The sequence below is a fragment of the Cuculus canorus genome, chromosome 9 (assembly GCF_017976375.1).
Source record: "Cuculus canorus isolate bCucCan1 chromosome 9, bCucCan1.pri, whole genome shotgun sequence".
In the NCBI taxonomy this organism is placed as follows: domain Eukaryota; kingdom Metazoa; phylum Chordata; class Aves; order Cuculiformes; family Cuculidae; genus Cuculus; species Cuculus canorus.
In genome coordinates, this window is record NC_071409.1 from 24,718,969 (window position 1) to 24,739,488 (window position 20,520).

Sequence of the window (20,520 nt, forward strand, 5' to 3'; positions counted from 1 at the left end):
CAGTTCGTTCTCTCTTCCAAACAGAAGATGTGTTGTTTAAAATGATTTCTATATTGTTACATTATTCTTCGCTGCAGTTACAACTTCTATATCCTTATGTCTTGCAGAATAACACTATGCTTGCAGCTAAATTGGATTTAGCAGTTAGAAAAACTGTTGTGAACAGCAATGACTGTTCCTGCTGAAGGCAACTGGACCTGGAAAGATCCCAATCTTTGAAGGTCAAATTGTCTTGTTAGGAGTATGTGATTCCTGATAGAAATTATTTCCATTAGATCAGATCTGTATATATATAATTGGCAGAACCTAAGCAGAAAGGATTCTTACGAGACCAGCTATGCAGCCAATGAAATTATTGTATCAGAGAAGTGGGTTTTTTTTTTTTCAATGTATCTGTTGCACAGAGGACAGAATCGTATTTCTTTTTACAACAAATTGGATCCTATCCCCAAAAGTCTGCTCTATAGCAAAGCTAGACAAAGAATGTAAAGCTCACATTTCATTTTGGTGTCTCAAAATGACAGGAGACACTGAATTGTGCAAAGCATAATAAAATGTTACATAGCCCTGAGTTTTATTTTGAGAGTATTGGATCAGCAATGGGATTGACCCATATTGGATCAGCAGCAATGGAATCACTTTCCCTACGTGGTGCTCGGGGAAAAGCAAACATATTTTTAAGGAGAACTGTCTTGCTCAAGAATGCAGAGGAGTGGCAAAAGCCAGCAGTGGAGGCATACGAGGTGTATCCAGTACCAGAAGACTTTGGGAGTCAGAGAACTCGCCATTTCAGCTATTATATTGTCATACTCACTTGATCAAACTGATCTCTAGAAACCAGTGGAAGTCTGTTGACTGGTTTCCCCGGGCAGATGAACATGAACCTTTGAGGGGACTCATTGAACCTTTATTGTGAAATGCACGTGTCTGGAGAGCTGCAAGTGCTGTCAGAATTGCTGGGAAGCCACCAGCGGGGAATTCCTGAAAGTACCAGGTCCCAGAAATTCTGCTGGTTTTAAGATTATGTTAAAATTCATGAAAAAAAAATGCTATGACATGATTGCTGTTAATTGGTAGACAGGAGTTTCAAGTCCCACAAAATCCTTTTAAGTCCTGTGCTAGAGGAAGCAAGAGTCTGAGCCTTCAGCCAGCAGAGTCCCTGCTCTGATCAGACATTTATTGGTATGGAACTGGTGTTAGTGGGCAGACAACAAAGCTGAATGTTTCTGTTGTGTCTAAAGAACTGGAAATAATGCCTGAAAGTACCTGCTTTGAAGTATCTCTTTGTACAAACAGAAACACAGGAACCTATGAGGCTGAGCACAAACTGACTGAGGAACAGGTTGGTCAAGGTATCGATTACAGAAATTGAAAGCTTCTTTAGCTGACATGGCTTGGCTTCAGTTATTTTTCTGTTGTTGTCATCTTAAAATTTGTGTGCCGAACTCAACAGACCAAAAAATGGGGACTGTTTATAGTATGCAATGAAACCAATCCCTATAAAGCTTAAATTCATCACCAATGTAAAACTGCTTCCAGAAAAGTTTTGCCAGAGTTGAATGCTGCTCAGTCACGTTGCATGTGGTAGCGTTGTTTCTAAGATACTTGTCACAGCAATACCAATAATTGTATTTACAATATCATAGAATCACCAGGTTGGAAAGGACCCATTGGATCATCGAGTCCAACCATTCCTAACACTCCCTTAAACCATGTCCCTAAGCACTTCATCCACCCTTTCCTTAAACACCTCCAGGGAAGGCGACTCGACCACCTCCCTGGGATATCCCTCTGCCATTCTTTTTGGTTGTTGTGCATTCCAGATTAAAGTACTCCAGTGATGGCCACAGGTCCTATGTAGCCTTGGGCTCACAGTTTCCATTCTAGCATCTAGGACAGAAAATATATAGAATCCAACCTTGGCTTAATTCCTTTCCTTCAGGCTGCCTAATGTAATATCCTCAAGGAAGATGTGATCTCCACAGCCGCTGTAAGAGAGGAACCAATTCTGAAGAAAGGTGAGAATTGACTTTTTTTTTTAATGTAAAATATTTAATTTTTACTCAACAAGTCCATACAAACGGGATGATTTCTTGTAGCAGATGTGCACAATGGGTTTCTGGGCACTGTCTTGTCTTGTGGGAGCCCTCAACCAATTCCTCTGAACTACACGAACATCCAGATTGGATCTCTTTAAAACACCCTGTGCGCTTGTTTTATTGAATGGCTTCTGAACAGTGATTCGTGTCCCTTCCCAGACCGATTCCCCATTTCATTTAGTATCTGGGCACAGCTCTGAAGTGGGATTGTGTGTAAGCTTGCTGAAAGTTAGATAAAACGTCCTCTGACCTCTGAAAAAAAGCGTTAGCTAGGGACTTTTTGTTATAATGTGATGTGCCCGTGCGCCCCTCTGGATGTTCTGTTGGAGACTTCATTTCCATAATGAACTTTGAGTGGCTTTTTACATTTTTTTTGGTCATAATCTGTGGCCAGGATCGCTCTGAGGGATCTTTATATGGAGTTCTCCTTTTATGTGATACGAGCTAACGTGCAGTTTCCACTCAGACTTGGCACTCTTCTCCGTGTGCTTTCTCTTCTGGATTAGAAACCGCAGCTTGCAATGGTTTATAGGAAAAAAATCATTCTCAGATTACTTTAGGAATGTTCCTCCTTTGAATTACCCGCAGGAGTAACAACAACTTGTGACTGCACGCTGTCACCTTTCAGAGGGAAGAAGATTAACCTGACTCCGTGCTTTGTTGAGTATGAGATACCCGGTGCTGCTTGAGAGGTAACTAATGACTATAGAAATACACATACAAGTATAACTGCACAGGACTTGGTTTGTCTTTTTGATAGGAGAACAACAAGAGAAGACACACGCAACGAAACACGAACCACATCCCTGTCATTCACTAAATACGTGGATGCACATAAACGCCGCACGAGCTTCTTGTGTGGCCTTTCATGGCTGCAAAGAGACCATAAGGCAGCTTTCACCCTTGTTTCTCTCCCTCTTCAAAAAATGACCCCTCTTTCTTTCTTCGGCTTTCTCTGAAACAGATGTGCAGGAATAGGAAGAGGTAACTGTGTTGAACGCCTGCCTTTTTAGACAACCGAATGCACGGAGCCAAAAACTGGCATCAGTGAGCAAGGCAGCTGCAGCACGTTCCAAATATTGCTCTATTTAAAGCATCCCAAGGCTCACAAGAACAACTGCAGAGGCAAACCTTAAACCTTGCCAATAAAACCAGCAGAGAGGGGAATGGCAGAACCAGGTAAGATGCACAGTTACGTGGCAATGTCACAATGTGTTCTTAAAACTCATAAACCCCAGCAATGTGGTGTGAAAGTAGTCAGTGATCTGTATTTTCATATGATCCAGTATGTATTTTACTGTTGTGTAAGAAAGTGTAAGTGGGTTGAAAGCTAATTCTATTAACAGCAAGGAGTTTGAAGTAGCTTGGGTTCATCCCACGTTTCTGAATTCTACCACTTTTGTTGTCTTTAGGGGTTTTGTAGCTGTAATTTTAAGTCGACTAACATAATTAAATGGAACTGTGTAAAATTAGTTATATCGGACAGCATTCTAAATGCACTGCCTGTGTAGCTGCAACTGGAGTGTAGTGTTAGGTGAATATACAATAATCTAGGTTTTAACCCCACAAAGCACAAGCGGCAGAGCAAAATGAAATTTTACTAATGGCCATTTCATCATAAGCATGTTTCCTTTTTCTCCAAGGAGAAAAGGAGTTTTATAAAAATGCATTTTATATTCATGGTCATTTTCTGTTTACTTCACTGTAAGAGCTTCGGATGGTGAATTGACTCTAAGTTTAAATTCGGTATTAGCGGTGCACACAGACATTCAGGTAGTACTTTTCCTTGTGAATGTAATTTTTTATACATCTTTATAGCTGTATTAAGAGCTTTCTAGACTTTTATCTCCCTTTTTTTGCACCATTACCACTGGTATCTAAGAAGAATAGTGGAATTCTCCTGAACTCGGACACAACAGGATGCTGACTCCTGTTTCTTAATTTTTGTTTTCAATGATATCCACAGAAATTACACTGATGCTGGTGTTCCACTAGGAATTAGTGCTTAACCATATTCTGCATTGGTACGATGTGTTGTATTTGTGTTTTGTTTTGTTATAAATAAAAGCTGTGTGGCCACAACCCCTCAGACGGACCAGGCTGGCGCCAGCACCGGCCCATGAGCGGCAGCGGGAGTCGTAACACCCGGGCAGCCGAGCTTGACCGCTGCCTGCCCCCAGATTAGAAATGGTTGGGCAACCTCCCTCAAAGGAGGAACTGCAGGATCCACGGGGTTCCTAAATATGAGACTGGCAAATGCCATCCACACAAAAGCCCGTCCGCGTCAGTTCTGTTGTTTAATTGGATTTCGGAGCACCGCCACCTCCCTTGGCAGCACATAAGGAACAGAGAAAAATTTGTCTGTGGGGCTGGCAGCTGGAGACATGCGGAGACGTGGTCACCTGGGCATGTCCATGAGTTCCCTCCTCACCTGTTGACTAGTGTGGGGTTCAAACTGCCACCCAGCCGTGTGTCAGTGGTTTGGGGAGGGAGGGTGTGCATGTGCAGCCTATATGAGATACAAACCAAAGAAAACATCCATGAAATTGAGGTGCTCTGAAGCAGGGGACATAAGATTGTGGGTTCAAGCTTGATAGGCTTGGGCAGGGAAACATTCCTTTCTTTACCTGCCAAGCCTCTGCCTGTTCAAGGTACATGGGAGCTTTTCCACTTGGTATCGTGGGGTGTCTGTGTCAGTGTGGTCAGACTGAGACATTTCAGGGGTAAAGGCACCTCAGTGAGACCACAGGTAATGCTTTGCTCACGGTAGCTGGAAGGAGTTTTGACCAACTACAGATGGCAAAACCAAGCCAGCTTGCAGCTCTTAATAAAGAGTAAACTCCAGAACAAAAAGATAGCAATCAGATGAAGTTTATCTGTATATTCAAGCTGTATTTAGCTTGGAAACCTGTGCTGCTGTATCCTATAGTCGAGGGATCCTTGGCCTCACGGTGGTGCTCGGGCATCCCAAGGTGGGTAGTTCCCAGGGCTTCCAACCTGCAGAAGTGCAGAGCTCGGGAGCCTGTTTATGACGTGCAGAGGAACCCTGCTGCAGCACAGCAGAAGTGCCGGGTGTTTGCTGCTCTGACCATTGCTCTCTATTTATTTTGAGATAAATTCATGTTGGAATTGCAGAAAAAATATCTATAATCGGGAAAAATAAAGTAACTTGTAGCTGGAATGCCAGCTTACGTACACAGGTCCCAGTAAGATTCTTTTACTTTTTCTGCTATCCAGAACTGGCCTTTTGATGTCAGCAGGCTCTGGCTCAAACCCCAGAAGCCAGGATTTGTTTCCTCAAGTCTGTTTGAAAGCACAGCTTGTGACTGCCATAACCCACATTCTCTTGGTATTCTGCTTTCCTGTGCAGTCATTTCAATGGTGATTATAATGAACCCCCATGTTTTAGCCCCTGTTACCTGCAGGTGTCAGTAAAGATTTCTTTCTTTCCAAAGCACAGTTGCTCAGAAGCATCTTGTTCCTCTGCTGCTGGTCCCTCTGCACCCCATCTCCACCTCAGCTGACAATGCAGATGCTCTCTCCCTGGCTGTGGGTGCGCACAGCCGTTGCTCCATGGCGAGGGAAACGCTGCTTCTCAGATTTAGACTCAGGATAGTTTTTCCTTGGACTGTCTGTTGGGACCGTGGAGTTTGTCGCTGCATTCTGAGGTCTTGCAAGAGGGAGAGCTGCTCACATGTCTCGCTCGGCCAACCCAGAGGTTTGTGCACATCTCGCACTTCAGTCTGTCCTGCTTGTGGCATAAAAGACAGTCTTCCAAGGAATCGCTTTACTCTAACTCAGATCTTAGGGTATGTGTCCTGTGACATAGAATAGATCAGAGCAAATGATGTCATGGTCATTTCTGTTCTAGGAAACATATTATTCCCAATGCCTCTCAGGAAACTCTATCTGTCAGAGCCAGCTGCGTGCTGCCTCATGACAAATGCTGGGCACAGCATTCCCGCTGATCCATCAGGACTTGCCTGCCTCTCTTATCTTACTGCCTTTAAACCGGATCTCATATAACAAAACACCATATTCAGTAGACAACAGCAACTCCGTCAACGCCCTCCCATGTACCCCAGCAGCATCGAGCCCTTTATTTGTAACACCACCTTCAGAAAAAATGGAAAGTAAAGAGCAATGATTTCCAACAGAAGTAGCTCTGCCTTACAAAGCCTCAAAGGAATGACAGTCTTTATATTAGAGAGGTAAAGGATTTTCCTGTGGCAAAAGGACACACAGCTTCAGAGCAAGATTTTACCTTTCTGCCATGTGATTGCTTATCTGTTCTATATTTTGATGGCTGCACACATAGATTTTCTATGTATACTCCTTCCCTTTTGGTAGACACGCCGTGTCTATCATGGTGAGAGATGTTTGTATTGTGCATAGCTCTCTAAGAGCAATGTGGAAAGCCTTAAATTATGGAGCATCCCTCCAGTGTCTGTCTGCTTGATCTAAACTGTGCAAGGTGTTGTGAACAGTTTTACATTATTCATTAATCCCTTCAAAAAGCTGGAAATCTTTTAACTGCAGGAAGAAGTGCTTTAAAATGTAATAGAGTGGTAAGTAATATGATCCTCAAAGGTTGATATGCTGCTTTCTGGAAAGCCTCTGCTATTTGCAGGGAACTGATAGAAGAGTCTTCGAAATTCTGGTTCTGTGTGGAAACACATTTATATAAAGTGCTACTCCTTTCTGCATGCTCCCTCTGTTAAAGAATCATCGCCTGTGTTGGATTCCACCTCTCCATGCGATTTTCCAGCGTGTTCTAGTGGGTAATACAGGCAGGATGTCACATTTTTTGTGCCTGGCCCAACTCAGCCAGGCAAGCGGGACATTGATGTTGGGAACTCCTGTGTTATTTTCTTACATGAAAGTGGGGAATACCCCTACGATGGGTAATTGCATCAACCTTACCTACCCTGTATTGCTGAGGGGAGAGGGCTAAGTGGGGCGCAGAAAGCACAGAGATGAGCTGTGAATCCCTGATGCACAGCTCCCGGCAAACTCCCCTCTGGGTGGGGTGTGGGAACTCGTGCTGTGGCCCCAGGCAGGCTGATCTTCAATGTGTGCATGGTTAAATACCCGCTGTATTTTCAGTTTGCTGTTGCCAACTTAATGGAACTTCTAGAAGGTGCTGTATATGCCAGGGATTGAATCCTGAATCTGCCACTGCCCATAAAGTCCAGTACAGATGTTCTCCTGATGACCTACAGAGACCAAGCACAGAACCATATTTCCTATACTTGGCTTCTTTTGGAAGTGCTAAGCCTTGCACCTATCTGATTGCAGAGGCTGTAGAGTGGAAATCTCTTTGGGCTTTTGCTATGTATTCTCCATGGAAAGGCCTGCCAAGATACGGTGACTCCGTGCTAAAAATAGCAATCATAGATACCACAGGCCAAGCTCTCAGGTATCTTTTTACTCGGTCGTAATCATGGGTTTGATGTGTTCAATTTAGTGAATTCGGTGTCAATGTAATGTGGCCTTTCTAAAAGACACCATATTTTCTCTTTCAGCCCAATTTCCGCTTTCACGTCTCGTTGTCCCGATCCTCCTCGCGCTTGGCTGGATACTGGGCTGTGCTCTGATGGTTTACATTGTCTTCTCTTGAGAGAAGTGAGTATCACGGTACAGAATCACCCGCTATCTATGCTTCCTTTGGTTCGCAATGCCACGTTCTTAAACGTAACTTTCTTTGTCTTGCAGGACAGAAGAATTTACAATGATGTTGATTAGAAGAACCTGGAAGTTAAATTGAAATTTCAAATGCCTAAAATATGTATAAAATGAGTTATTTTTCATCGCAGCACTGTAAACGTGGTGTACACTTTTTTTTTTTCCACAAAAGAAGTTGGAAATGCTAATTAGAGCATTAGGAATAATCATGAAACCAATTTCCTAGTTTTCAGACAGTTTGTAGTTGATTGAACTGGTTTTGGAATCCAATGGGAGGTCAGATACCTGCCTGTCCTCCTGTCTGCTTTGCTGTTGCCACCTCGAATATAAGCATTTCTGGAGACAGTATTCCCAGAGTTAGGGATGCAGTGGTGGACAAGAAAGTGAGTTAGGCTCACTTATGAGATGTGCCAAGATGGAGAAGGAGGATCTTGATGTATCTGAGAAAGTTCTAACCGAGTTAAGACAAAACTTGTAAGTTTTGTTGTAAAAAATAAACTATTAAATTTAAAATAATTTCATGATACCCTCTCCCTGTCCCAAGATCTGTAGTGGCAGTGTCTAAATACATTTTTAGAAACTACATTAACTTCCTTTTTAAAACAGCAAATAAACAGTCATATAAGCATGCTAATACATAAATCAAAAAAAGCCTTTTAGAAAATGAAAGGCAGAGAGGGAAAGTGACTCGGAAGCACTGCATCCTGAAATCTATGACTTGGAATTTCTAAATCCTAATCCATTTAGGTTTTATTTAAGAGTATGTAGATAAATACCAAATTACTTGCTGATCTTTACTGTTTATATGATGCTCAGGACCTCGTTCTGTATTTTTCCACTGGCAACAAATCCAGTCCTTGGCAAATTAAAAGCTGCTGGACCTGGTGGGCACTGAAGTGGATCAAGATCCCTTGGAGCTCCATCCCTGTTTTTTGGCATGGCAGCAGCCCCCCTCCAGGGGGATCCAGGGAGGCTGGAGAACAAAGCTAGAATTCAAAACGGAACTAAATAAATAGTCTGGAAAAAATGCAATGCAATAGGTGAAAATTCAATTCCTGCCCCTCACGGGAGCTGTTGAAGAGCACAGATATGGGACAGGGAAGTGCTGGCTGGCTACTAATTTTCAGAAGAGCCTGGGAATTGCCATGTATCACAACCTTAGTTCAGGTCAGCAATGCCATAATGTTGATGGGAAAAGGGAAATATTATCCTGGGATGAATACCAGAAAAAATGTCTTTGCTAGATGGCTGAAACCATCCTGTGGCTCCAGCAGCAACAGCAAAGCCTCCCCAGCCTGCAGCCTCTGGCTTGGCCAACACAGGAACCTGCTGTGGGTCACGGGAAGGAATCTGGGGGAGAGCAGCAAGAGGGAACTGAGGTTTAATTATAATTAGAGATCATTATAGTCACCTGCTTGATAATATGCCTTGAGACCTTCCATTTAAATCAGAAATGATCATCAGATCACTTGGCATTTTCACAGACAGCTTTGAGATTTTGAGCTTGAAATTTTTATACTTAAAGTTTTTCATTCTCAGAATGCTCCAAGTCGTTAATAATTCAATCTCTAGTTAAAGTGGAGAACTGATGGTAGAAGATATATCTTCAAGATCCAAGCAAGATATATGTTTAAAGGAGTGTGGAAAAAAACCTTAATGACCCTTGATGGGGTTACATAGAGAAAGAACCTATTTTTTGACACCTGCTCATGTGGTTTATATCATTTTGAGACCATGAGGAAGGCACATCAGTCAGGCATCCTGTCTCCATCTGCAGTCAGTTTCTGTTGTCCTTTAGGAATGGAAACAAAACCTATTTGACCGTAGCATAGCCGTGAAAATTCCTTTGCAACTCCAGCTGTGATTAGCAGAAGCACTGAAGTGTGACATTCAGTGTGGGGAACTGTCTTAACACCAAGTGACTTTGAATGAACTGTGGGCAAAGGTGCAATCCTGCTTCATCAAACATCCTGAAACGGGAGATAAGCCGTGCGGTCGCTTGGAGAGCTGGAGATTCCCCATCTCAGCAGCAGCTGCTGCTTCCGTGTGAGGACCCTCCAGCATTCCCACTTCCAGATGAGACCACCCATTCCAACTCACTTGTACCCTAGGTAAGCTCAGAGGCTGGTTTGAACATGTACTTCAAGCAGGTACCTCATTATCTCATTTTAAGGACCAATGCCTCATTTCCTAAGACCGAGACCACTGATAGTAAGTAGCTCTCCGACTGTCTGAACTCTAGGCAACGGGCAGGCTCCCTCAAGACAGAGGTAGGTGCAAATGTAGTTCAGTTCTCTGGTATTAAAAAAAATCTCCCTGACAACCCTGTGCCGAGACCCGAAGTAACTGACGTTATATGAAGTCCCAGTCTATGTCTTGTTTTATGAACTCATTCTTCCTTTTGCGAGCCAAGAAGGCAAACAGGGAGTTTCTTACCCTGCACTACTTGTTGGTTGGATCTGGTTTCCATTACATGGAGGTACGGAGTGACTTCACGGTGACCTTGTATGCTTTTTTACACTTATTCACCAGGCACTGATGAAAATAATTCTGAAAGATCCAGTTGGCCCAAGTGGTTTTGTCATCTAACAACATTTGAAATCAACTGTTTCAAATTAAAATGTTACAGAGCTGAGGCGTAAACATTACAATGTGTTTCAGCTTTACCTGATTTTTTAGAGCAGAACGATCTGATCTGGCAGAGCAAAACAAAATAACTTTCTAGGTTGGCTTCAGTATTGTCAAGCTGACTTGCTATATACAAAGGAAAAGTTTTGTAGAGTAATGAGAACAGGATTATTCCAAGAACGACGTATGCACCCCACACGCTGTTTCAAGTCCACTGCCCACTCTGCCAAGTGGCCTTTGGTAACCACCTTCAAGACAACCCACTCTGGTGTCTTTGCACAATGAAACTATACAGTGCTCTGCTGAAGCGTCCCACGCTGGCAGTGGGGCGCGGGGTAACAAAGGGGTTTTTCTTCTTGAAAAATAAAAATGAGTGCTCGGGTGCTAAGTTTTTTTCTCTCAAATGGAGAGATGTAGTGATTTGAGAGTGGAAGAAAACATATACATTAATATTTCTACCAAAGTTCAGGTGCATGGCTATTAAAGTACGGAGGTGGATTCTTTCTGTGACTGTGGCAGTACGTGGGACATTTGCATTGTTGTGACGCTGGAGAGAGCTCTGGCTTTGTTACAGCGTGATGCCAGTGAGGTCTGAAGGGCTGTATCGCATCACCAGAGATCCTGTTGTCCATCAGCCAAGGTGACCTGCACACCTGCACACATTTACGGAGGGCACAGTTTTCCAATGCCCTTTTCGTTTCTATTGTTTCCTTCCAGATAGGGTGATGTTTTCTGTGATCTAAGATGATTTTAACTGATTAATTTATTATTCCTCTTTTTATTTACAAAAGCTAAGTGGGAACATTTGGGTTCTTGTTGCTTCAGAGGTTGGTTGCCAAGTTTGCACCATGGCCTCTGCTTGGCTTTCCCTGCAGAGCTGTTTCAATCACTTGTTTAGGGCTGAGTCCCTGTACATCTGTGCGGGGATGCTGTGTGTGGCTTCCCAGTAACTGTTCCAGTCTCTTGTTTATAGTCTTTTAATGCTTGTAATCAAATTTAAGGATATGAGTATACACAAGAGTGTCACTGTGTTCCTCTCCACTGCATACAGAGCAGAGCCGTTGGGAGGAGGCCTGCCTGTAGGACAGAGTTTATCTTGAGGAGACTTCCCTGCTCCAGCCCCAATTGAAAGACACTTTTCCTGCCTCTTGTGTCTGGCACCAGCATATCAGCCTGCTCCTCTCCACTTACGTGCTCCTACCCCTGTGGGCTCCAGACCCACTTTCCCCTGCCTTTCACAGCTGGGTTTATCCATGCCCAGGATCTCCTCTGCCTTTCACAGCTGGGTATATCCATGTCCAGGATCTTCTCTGCCTTTCACACCTGGGTTTATCCATGCCCAGGATCTCCTCTGCCTTTCACAGCTGGGTATATCCATGTCCAGGATCTCCTTTGCCTTTCACACCCGGGTTTATCCATGCCCAGGATCTCCTCTGCCTTTCACACTCAGGTTTGTCCATGCCCAGGATCTCCTTTGCCTTTCACACCCGGGTTTATCTATATCAGTGTCTGTGCAGACCTTTCACCCAGCAGTGCCCATGAAGGACACCCTCCTGCTCTTCCTCTTCTCTTGGCTGAAGTGGACAGAAACACACACGGGGAGTCCAGCCTGCTCCTCTCTGAAGCGGCAGTCCCAGCTCAGGGTCTCCCTGGAGGCCTCTCTGTCCGACTGCAATCCCATCCGACTGCAATCCCGACGGGTGTGCGGAGCCCTGGGGGCTCACAGGGTGAGCAGCGTCCATCCTGCTGCTGGATGGGGAGGTGGCGGCACGTTGACCCCAGGGCTGGGCTGGGAGGCTCTCTCTGCCCCACAGAGAGACAGCCGGGAGGGGACCTTCTCCCAGGAAACAGAGCAGGCTGCGGCGCTGCTTTGGGTTGTGCTGTGGCACCCCGAACCTCTGGAAGGGTCAGAGCTGGGGGGGCGCTGGGGGGGCACTGAGGGGCCAGAAGCTCTGGGTGCAAGCAGGGAAGGAGGTCACCACCTGCTTGTTCTCCCTCCCTCTCCGGGCTGGCCCAGGCGTTATCCCTGATCCCAAAGAGACCCGTGCTGTGTTGGTACCCACCGGCTCAAGCCTCATTTTGCCTTTGACCTGGAGCAGGGACAGGACCACCCCAGGAGGGGCAGTGCCGGAGTCGTGGTGATGCTGGAGGTGCCCCTTCACCCTGCCGAGGAACAGGAGCCCATCGGACCTGCGGGCATGAGACTCAAACGCTTCCAGGTACAACCATAACGGTATTTCTTCCCATGTGTGGAAATCCAGGACTAACTTGGATTCCATCTGTGTTTGCAAGCGCAATCCTGGCTCCCGTCTGAGAGCAAAGCAGAGGCTGCAGCCTGGTTCCTTTTCACTAGGGTTTGTAGCAGGTGATTAGTCATATTTGCTTTTAAAAGTAATTTTCTTGTACCAAGCTGCAGAGAACGTTGGTTCCCGTGTGAAAATGGAGGAGTTTGATTTTTTTTTTTTCCCTTTTCATGAGAGGCTGGTTTCTGTTCAGCAGAAATAACTCCCAAGTCATGCACCAGGGCTGTGTTTTGTTTGTTGCAGCATTTGTTTACTGACATTTAAGAAGCCGACCCCAGGAATCCTGGTCTCCTTAGGTCCCTTGGTTTTCAGGGTGTTCCTACACTTCAGCAGCTGTAGGAGCAGGAGATGACTCCATCCTCCCCCCGATGCTGGTGGAAGGCGTCGGCCCCTGCGTACAGCTGCGAGGGCACGTTCCACACTGGGTGCTGCTGGCAGCCCGCCAGGCTCGGCCGCCGTTTCTTGCTCCTGACGTTCATGTAGGAGCTGGGTGCCATGAGCAAGCAGCGCTCACCAGAGAGCAGGATGAAGGATCCCTCTGCGGTGTGGGGTCCATCCTTTGTCTGCAGCCTTCTCTCCAAAGCGCTTGCTCTGTCCTCTTTGCCTACAAAGAGGGTTGTGGCTTCATAGTTGTTTGCAGAGAAGACAGTTTGTACGTGTTGGCAGTCACAGTGCGTTGATTGAAATAGAATCATACAATAGTTTGGGTTGGAAGGGACCTTAAAAATCACCTAGTTTCACCCCCTTGCAATATCCAGGGACACCTCCCACTGGCTCAGGCTGCCCAAGGCCCATCCAACCTGGCCTGGAACCCCTCCAGGGATGGGGCAGCCACAGCTTCTCTGGGCACCCTGGGCCAGCGCCTCACCACCCTCATGGTGACGAAATTCCTCCTTATGTCCAGTTTGGATCTGCCCCTCTCCAGTTTATACCCATTGCCCCTCGTCCTATCCCCACACGCCTTTGTGAACAGCCCCTCTCCAGCTTTCCTGTAGCCCCTTCAGGTACTGGAAGGTCACTATAAGGTCTTCTCGGAGCCTTCTCTTCTCCAGAGAATATATAGCAATGGTTGTGTGTAACTGAATGACAGCAGATGCCGTATTGCACGTCTGCTCTTGTAGTGAGGAGGACAGTCCCAAGCTTACACTCCCTTAGCATTCTGCTGGTGTATGGTGGTCGAGATAAAAGACTTGGAATAGATATGGGACACTTGGTAGCAATCAAGTGGAAACAGAGCAGAGCTTTCTCAGATAATTTAAAACCTTCATCAATAAAATCCCCACATAAGGAAGGAAACATTAGAACAATAAAATCGTTCACTTGGTAGCCTTCAATGTGTAATCTCACAAAGGATTATTCCAAACTCTTTTCTTGTTTTCTGTTGTTCTCATTAGTGTAATAGCTAATTGCAGCGTGAGGGTCTGCAGGGACAGCAGAGAACATACTGAACGGTGCTATTGTTGCCCAGAGAGCAGCGTGAGACAGATGCTGTGGACGGGAAGTCTGAATAGCATCAGCGTGAGTAAGCTTGTCTTAAACATATGAGTGATGGATTTTGCTATATTCATGAGATTTTTCAGGGTACCTGTAAAGGCTCAAAGGGAGTCGCATTGTTTGGAAGTCGGAGCACACGCTCCTTTCCTGACCCAGGAAGCCATTCCCTTACCTCAGGTAGTCATGTTTGCTGGGAAATGTACTCCAGATTTGCTATTGCACAGCAGAGTCCCAGGCAAACCAAGAGCCAGCTGAGCCTGCGGGAGGGAGAGAATGTCATTTCAGAAAAGAAGAGGTGAGTGGGACTCCACGGGTCCTGTGACTGACAAGTGTAAATCCTGCTGGACTTGCTGCAGCCTTCCCGCAGGCAAGCACTGGAAACGGCTCTGCAAAGGCAGCTCGGAGGCAACAGCAGTTATCTTATAGAATTCATTTAGATGTTTTATTTAATCCCTTTTTCCCCCTGACGGTCGGGAAATTAAGGGGATGCAACCAACATTTGGACTGTACTGCTTCCAGTGTTTGCACCACCTTAGGTTTTGCTTGGCCAGTGTTTGCTCAGGGATTTGTAACTGCAGGTCAGTCTGCTGCTAACGGACAGATAGGAACCTATGTTCCTGCTGTATCATAACTTGTAGGATTTAGGATTTAAAATGTAAGGTTTAAGAGCAGACCTGCACAGCAGCAGGCTCCAAAACCGCTCTTCATACCAAAGGAAGGAGCGCCAGCATTTGTATGAATGGATGTAAATGAAAACACAGTGGAGGGAGAAGTTGGAGGTTAAATGGGCAGGAAGAACACAGCACGTGCACTATGTCTTTGTGTGGTTATTTGCAAGGAATTGATTTCTCCAAGAGAGGTGACCAAAGTAGCTGGAAAGCAAAGACCAAGAATACAGCTATCAAGGGCAAGAGAATTAAAGGAATCTACCATGGAGGATGTATCCCATACTCATCCTCTAATCAAAATCAATTTAAATTCCTGTCAGGTATTAACATACTTTTCTTTCTTTTAGGTATGGAATACTCTCCTCTTCCAGATACTCCTTGCCTTCCACTGAGGTAATACTGACTTTTTTCCTGCTCTTTTTTTTGGGTTATTTGACTCTTTCTGGTTTTGAACGTTAAGAACAGTACAGTGATGCACACTTCATAGGGCAATAGATGGGTTTTTTTCCCTACGTATTGCTATAAATCCTTCCTATCTCTGCTGTTCACGCCACCATGACTCTAAACATCCTTTCGGTAAAACAGAAACACATTTTCTTAGGCAATGTAGCCGAGGCAGGTAAAATTTCCAGCAAATGCTTTAGCTCGATGTTTGTGTTAGTGGTATCGTGCTTACCGTTTCTGTAGCTCCCAGCAGTAAATCTGGCAATTCACTGAATTTACAGGTCCTTCGTGCCAGACCCATGGCAATGCTAGAAATAATGAGTACATCTGCACACAACGTGAACTCCCACTGTGAAATCTGTTAAGAGTGTTTAAACGTGGAACCGAAGCAGCAGGAAAATCTGAACGCTGCACTGAGTGACACGGCCTTCACTCGGCTGTTGTTTTTGAAGTCTTTGGTAAACGCTTCTCATGGTGTGTCTGTAAATACTTTCCTGACATATTAACACTCTTTGAAGGAAAATCCTCGCTGGCACTAATTAGTTTGCAAGCTGTGATGAAAGACATACTCTGATTGTCCCCGCTTGCTTAATGCCAGGTATCTCACCTCTGAATGATTCTGTTATGAAGACCTGAATTTCACTTTTGCATGAGTGAGGGAAATTATAACTGCCCCTGGTTAAAGTTTGGTTTCCAAGAAGTGTATGTCACACTCCCATTTTCTGATAAATGCCTATATGAGGCTTCCCTGCGCTAAAGCTGGCCCTTCATTTGTTTTCCCACATACTCCAAAGGGGGAATAAGGAAATGAGCAGCCTCATTGGCACCTACAGGCTTCAGCCTGTCGTTAGTGCAGCCTTTATAGTTGTGTAGGCGAAGGAAGGGAGGGATCTCTCAGGGAGATGTTTGGGGAAGCGATCGGTGTATGTAAACACGATTTTTACAAGCGGTTTGACTATTTAGGTTTCTACGTTGACAGGTCCTTTTTCATTCTCACTCATATCAAGTTATGGACTGTTTGGAAGTTGTTTTCTAGATGTTCATTCACTTGATTTCATGTAATGAAAGAACATTTCTGGCCCTTTGGGTACCCAACAATGACTAGAAAATCTTTGCCATTTCTTCTGGGCAGATGCATTATGTTTGCTTTATATTCCACACACTTCTTTCCCAACTCCTAGCTCATAGTTACAGACGGATTGTCTCTAGTAAATAGATGCAGCAGGGGGAAGCAGTGATGAAATGAGGGGTTTGGGAAGTGTCTTATAATCAGGAATGTAAAAGCTGAGTTCCATGACATGTCTAAAGCTGTCAAACTTGTATATGTTTTATTTCCTTAAAGAGTATCTGCTGCTGCTCTGGCCAGAGCGTTGCTGGATACTTTCCACAAGGATAGCTTTATTTCCATACTCTTAGTAGCATATCAGAATTCACCTTCCCTGCTCCATCAGGAGTTGTCATGAATACGGACGCAACTATTTTTATGTGTGTATAGGTCACTCAGAAGTGAAAAAATCCTTCACCGTGTAGTATACCTGCTGCTGAAATTTAGAGAGAATCTGTATCTCCAATAACAGATATGCTCTTCTAGGTTTTTGTCTGCCTGGCAGGCAAATGAAACATGAGGGGTATTTTAGAAAGGCTTGCTGACACACTATTGAAGAGACATTTCAATTGATCTACCTATACTGACTTACTAACCTGGTTTTTTTTGTGTTCTAGTCACTAATTGTATTTATTATTTGTTATGTTTAATATTTATTCCGTATTTAGTGAACCCTTGATTTATTTAGTTACTTTCTTTATTTCTTTTCCATCCTTGGTGAGTGATACCATGTCTAGCTCTAACATAGGCATAACGGTACTTCCCATTTCATAGCTTTATGAGCCTGAATTTGTAACAGATCGAGTTTCATTTTGATGCATTAGGTTAACGATGAAGGGTACAGAAAGTTCTATGACAAATACATGGAGATGAGTGAAGGAAGGGTCCCAGCAGAGAGGTAAAACCATGTTAACACAACTTCATGGGGTTTTTTTTGAGAGCTTTTCTCTAACTTCAACTGTTTTCACTCTTGGCTTCCCTTTTGTGGTCAGGAGTGACTTAAAGGCAGTGGTGCCTTCAGAAGGGTCTGCGGGAACTTGCTTTGTGGCTGCCTTTGGCCACGTGATCCGTTGGGTGCACCACAAGCAGAGGTCGTCTTATTGCTTCTCAGACACTACAGAGACAGCTGCAGAACCTCCGGCAGCTGCGGAGCTGGGCTTCCTTCTGCTGGACGCCTTTGCTATTGCTCTACCATCCAGCATGGCTCTTCCAGCTGGGAATTCATGAAAAGGGTTCTATTTTCTGCTCTCATTATCACATGCTCAGGGAAAAGTCCTGAAGAGGAAGTTTTCTGCAGGCATTTTTGGTGTGATTTCCTTGGATCCTAAATAACCTACGGAGATCCGCTTTTAAACTACAACCAAATGACTGGAATTCTCCTTTTGCCACTTGTTACAGATGTTGAGGTGTGGCGCTTGGGCCGAATACAGAAATTTATCTGCAGAGAAGATTTTTGTTTGTACTCTGTATTTCATATAAAGAACACACATTACATTTTGTTCATAATTTCAGTTTATTATCAAAATGCTTTTATCAGATGACAAACTTGGAAAGCTAAAAGGAACATAGGTTTTTAAATATACCTATTGTAGTAGTCATCTGAGGTATCTGGTACTTGGTTTTGGAAATCTGTTTGCTTTGATATACAAAGCAGTAAGTTCCTTTGCAATCTGCATGAGGATGTTTAATACATATCACTGCAGATTTAAAGCCTTTTACCATCTTACTTAAAGCTCTGTTCTTGCAATCAGCTGTGCTGCTTTACTGATGTGAGGGCCAACATTGATCAGAACGTGTACAAATTATGTGCAGGATCAGACCCTGAACACTGAGAAACTCATCCCGGAAAACTTGAATATTGGTGTACTCTGCTGGTAAGCTCAGTTTTGTAGACTTATTGCCTAATACCACGCTTTACACAAATCTCCCAGTTCTATGCAGCAACTGATAAAATATATTACAATACTTCAAGTCAAAAGTGTAGCTCAGATTTAAATATAAAAACTATGATTTTATACATTACTAGAAACTTTAAAAAAGAACAACTTTAGAGAAAGCAAGAAAAAGCTTAGAAAACTGTGAAAGGGTCTTTGATCACCGTCTTACAGATTATATGTTCAAAAATTAATAAATTACCTACAATTTCGGTTTCGCTGGAAAGCAGTAAATAAACTGTTGTACATAGTGACTTCAGATAACACACACTGGAATAATTAGTGAGAAGTTACTTAATTACAGCAGGTCTTTGGATTCCTCTTGTATAAACGGTTTCAAGTAAAAATGAAAACATTTGGTAGAACAGATTTATCATAACAGCAGAGGGTACAAAGTCTGACGCTTAGGATATAAACTGTTGTCTCATTATCATGTTATGTTGTTTAAAACTGTGTTACTTGATATTTCTTTCCACTACCAGAAGAGAAACAGGCATTCACCAAATGGTGGAAGTTAATGTGTTACACTCGGATGTTTGAAAATAAATCCAAAAAGCCACTGGCCAATAGGGAAAAGGATTAACTACCAGTGAAATGTTACTGTATGCTGCCAGGTGATTTAGATTCTACATTGGTCAGCGATTGGAAAAGCAGGCAATTAGCTAGAGCAGCAGATTGGCGTTAGTCCTTCATGTGACGTTTTAATGTGTGATTTTTTGGTTTTGCCCGTTTGCTAAGAATTACAGTGACTACTCTAGCGTATTCTCCTTGGTTTTCTTCCCTCCTCCTCAGAATAAAGTTCAAAATTTCTCTTTTCCCAGAAGGCTTCTCGTGATGCAGCGCTTACAGCTCCGTCACCAAACTCGGCACTTTTTCGCAGGATCCATGTAGTTTGTCTTGGTGCATGAAAACGCTTCAGCAAACTCCACAGAGTTTTGCAATGATCCTATGACCCTTTGAAACAAAACAACACCTCATCACTGTTGCTTGCCTTTGTTTAAAACAAACAAAATGACCCACATGTTGTAACTTCTTTCTTTTTGCATCAGTGAACTCGAAATACTGCAGGAAACGCCCATATTTCTGAACTCTGACTATTGCTTCCATTTCATCTTAAGTAGTGGCTGTATTTTCTCTTTTCTGTTTGTAAGGTTCCCATTGCAAACCCCCCGGGGGTGCAGGACCTGTCCCTTCTTCCTTACTGGCTCTCACAAAGCTCCCTTTTATTTCACTATGCACAGGTTTATTGCTTGTCATTAGTTTTCACAGAGAATTTTTTCAGCTACATTTTGCTGACAATTTTCTCGGTAAAGGGAAAGACCCCGAGGTAGAAGACTGCGGTGTTAACTTCTCAGCGAATGTTCATTTACATTTTTACACCAATCAAGTTATGAGATCATACTATGTCTCTGGGCAGTCTCCACAAATGTTCCACTGAATGAGTTTCCTGGAAAAACGACTCATACAAAAAACAGCTTTCAAGGGAGCACAAGGACATTCTAGCTAAAGCAGTTTTTGCATGTGTAATTGTGAACATATGTGAATATATCTGCTAGGAGCTGCTCATTCCTTCAGGGATGGAAATAGAGCACGCATATACCTATGCTGGATACCAACTTCATCTTCAAACATCAAGTATAGATATTGATGCACGTTGATTGTGGACCAGGAATTATTTGAAGAACTGTGTCTTTGAGTAATTAGTGATTATTCTGTGAATGATCTTAATCGTGAGATTCAACAGAAGCAGAAGGTGTGCGCAGAAGTGAGGTGAAGTCCAGCAGCTGACACAGCTGCACCACTGACACCTGCACCCCTTGGACTGCCTCTACAGATCAAAAGCGAGACTTCTTGCTGACTGGTCGTGGGAGCCAGCAGCAGCACAGGAGGGAGCTCAGAGACATGACTATAAAAACCATCAAGTATTTAAGTGACCCAGCTATGCCTCATTGCTCCTAAGGACTAGAGCTGCTAAAATGAGATTTTGCCAGAAACAGAGCAAAAAGTATTTTAGGTGTAATAAAACTCTACTGACATTTGCTACTAACTATTAAAGCAGCAGTGGAATAAGAATCCTGCTTCATTTACTAATATCCCCCAAAATACAGGGATTTGGTACATAAACAGGGCTTGACCTGTACCTGTATCTGTTTTTGAACT

General features: G+C 43.8%; 1 protein-coding gene across 5 annotated transcripts in view; it reads right to left on the minus strand.

Annotated features, from left to right (window-relative positions):
* Nucleotides 1-17,920: 17,920 nt before the first annotated feature.
* MME (membrane metalloendopeptidase) overlaps nt 17,921-20,520 on the minus strand; it is a 49,666-nt gene continuing 47,066 nt past the window's right edge. For all 5 annotated transcript variants that reach the window (XM_054074342.1, XM_054074345.1, XM_054074341.1 and 2 more), the window contains one exon: nt 17,921-19,314. In XM_054074342.1, the coding sequence (XP_053930317.1) occupies nt 19,215-19,314 (100 nt within the window). In that variant the 3' untranslated portion in view covers nt 17,921-19,214. The remainder of the gene's footprint in view (nt 19,315-20,520) is intronic.